The sequence below is a fragment of the Aplysia californica genome, unplaced genomic scaffold, assembly GCF_000002075.1.
Source record: "Aplysia californica isolate F4 #8 unplaced genomic scaffold, AplCal3.0 scaffold00844, whole genome shotgun sequence".
Classification (NCBI taxonomy): Eukaryota; Metazoa; Mollusca; class Gastropoda; order Aplysiida; family Aplysiidae; genus Aplysia; species Aplysia californica.
Genome location: NW_004798114.1, coordinates 1 through 1,004, shown reverse-complemented (window position 1 = coordinate 1,004; position 1,004 = coordinate 1). Strand labels below are relative to the sequence as shown.

At 40.0% G+C, this 1,004-nt stretch overlaps 1 protein-coding gene across 1 annotated transcript in view; it reads right to left on the bottom strand.

Annotated features, from left to right (window-relative positions):
- Positions 1–908, bottom strand: part of LOC101854756 (myosin essential light chain, striated adductor muscle) — a gene marked incomplete at its 5' end in the record, with an annotated part of 3,158 nt that extends 2,250 nt beyond the window's left edge. Inside the window, 1 exon segment of the mRNA XM_013088961.2 lies at positions 737–908. Coding sequence (XP_012944415.1) covers positions 737–908 — 172 coding nt within the window.
- Positions 909–1,004: the final 96 nt, after the last annotated feature.

Genomic DNA, 1,004 nt, shown 5'->3' with positions numbered 1-1,004 from the left:
ATCATCATCATCATCATCATCATCATCATCATCATCATCATCATCATCATCATTGTTTGGAAAGTAGAGTAGAAGGGAGAGACTTGTATGAACTTCAGACAAAATAATATAAAATCTAAAATGTTTGAAACTTGTTTAATAGACACAGCTCAACGTTTCGCCTCGTGGGCTTCCTCAGGAGCAACTGAGAGAAAACCTAAACATCATCATCATCATCATTCATAAATAATCATCATTTTAGTAATTTATCTCACTCATGAGAGGTACACACTACAAAAAACTAACCCCCCCCCAAAAAAAAATTAAATGAAACAAAAAACCCCTTCCCATTTTTTCATCGTCATAATATTATTATCAACACTGACTCATGGCACACGCCACGGGGACATTTACCATGTTCTTATGCATAGTAAAAAAATAAATTGTAATTGTAAATGGGCTGATTCATCAATGTCACGCTTTAAACTGTGTCTGAACCTCAACAGGGAATTGCTGCTTTTTCTTTCCTAATTTTTACTAATTTTGTATGTTTGTCACACTCTTGTGACCCGCTATTTCCGGGGTGTCTTGATAGTCGAAGCAGATTTTGTGCTGTTGAAGCTAGAGATGTGAGCAGAGTAGGTCTGATTCCCTGTAAGGACTTCTCTGTTGACATCCACCCCTTGGCGCTAATATGACCTTATACAGTTGCGAGTGCAGTAAAACCTCTACTAAAACTAAAACTTTTAACAACTGACCCATGGCAGTCAACAAATGCCTCATCTCAGCAGCGCTGATGTACCCCTGGCCCTCCCTGTCGAAGGACTTGAAAGCCTCCTCGAAGTCCCTGAACGTTCCCCATTCCTTCACGTTCTTGGTCTGTTTGTAGATGGCGAGAAACTCTTCATATGAGTACTGCTTCTCTCCTGAGGAAGGGAGTGGAGGGGAGGGGGGAAGGGTTAAGGGATTTAAGATGATGAGATGAGATTATTGAAGAAGAGAGAAAAAAACATCAGATGAGGCAA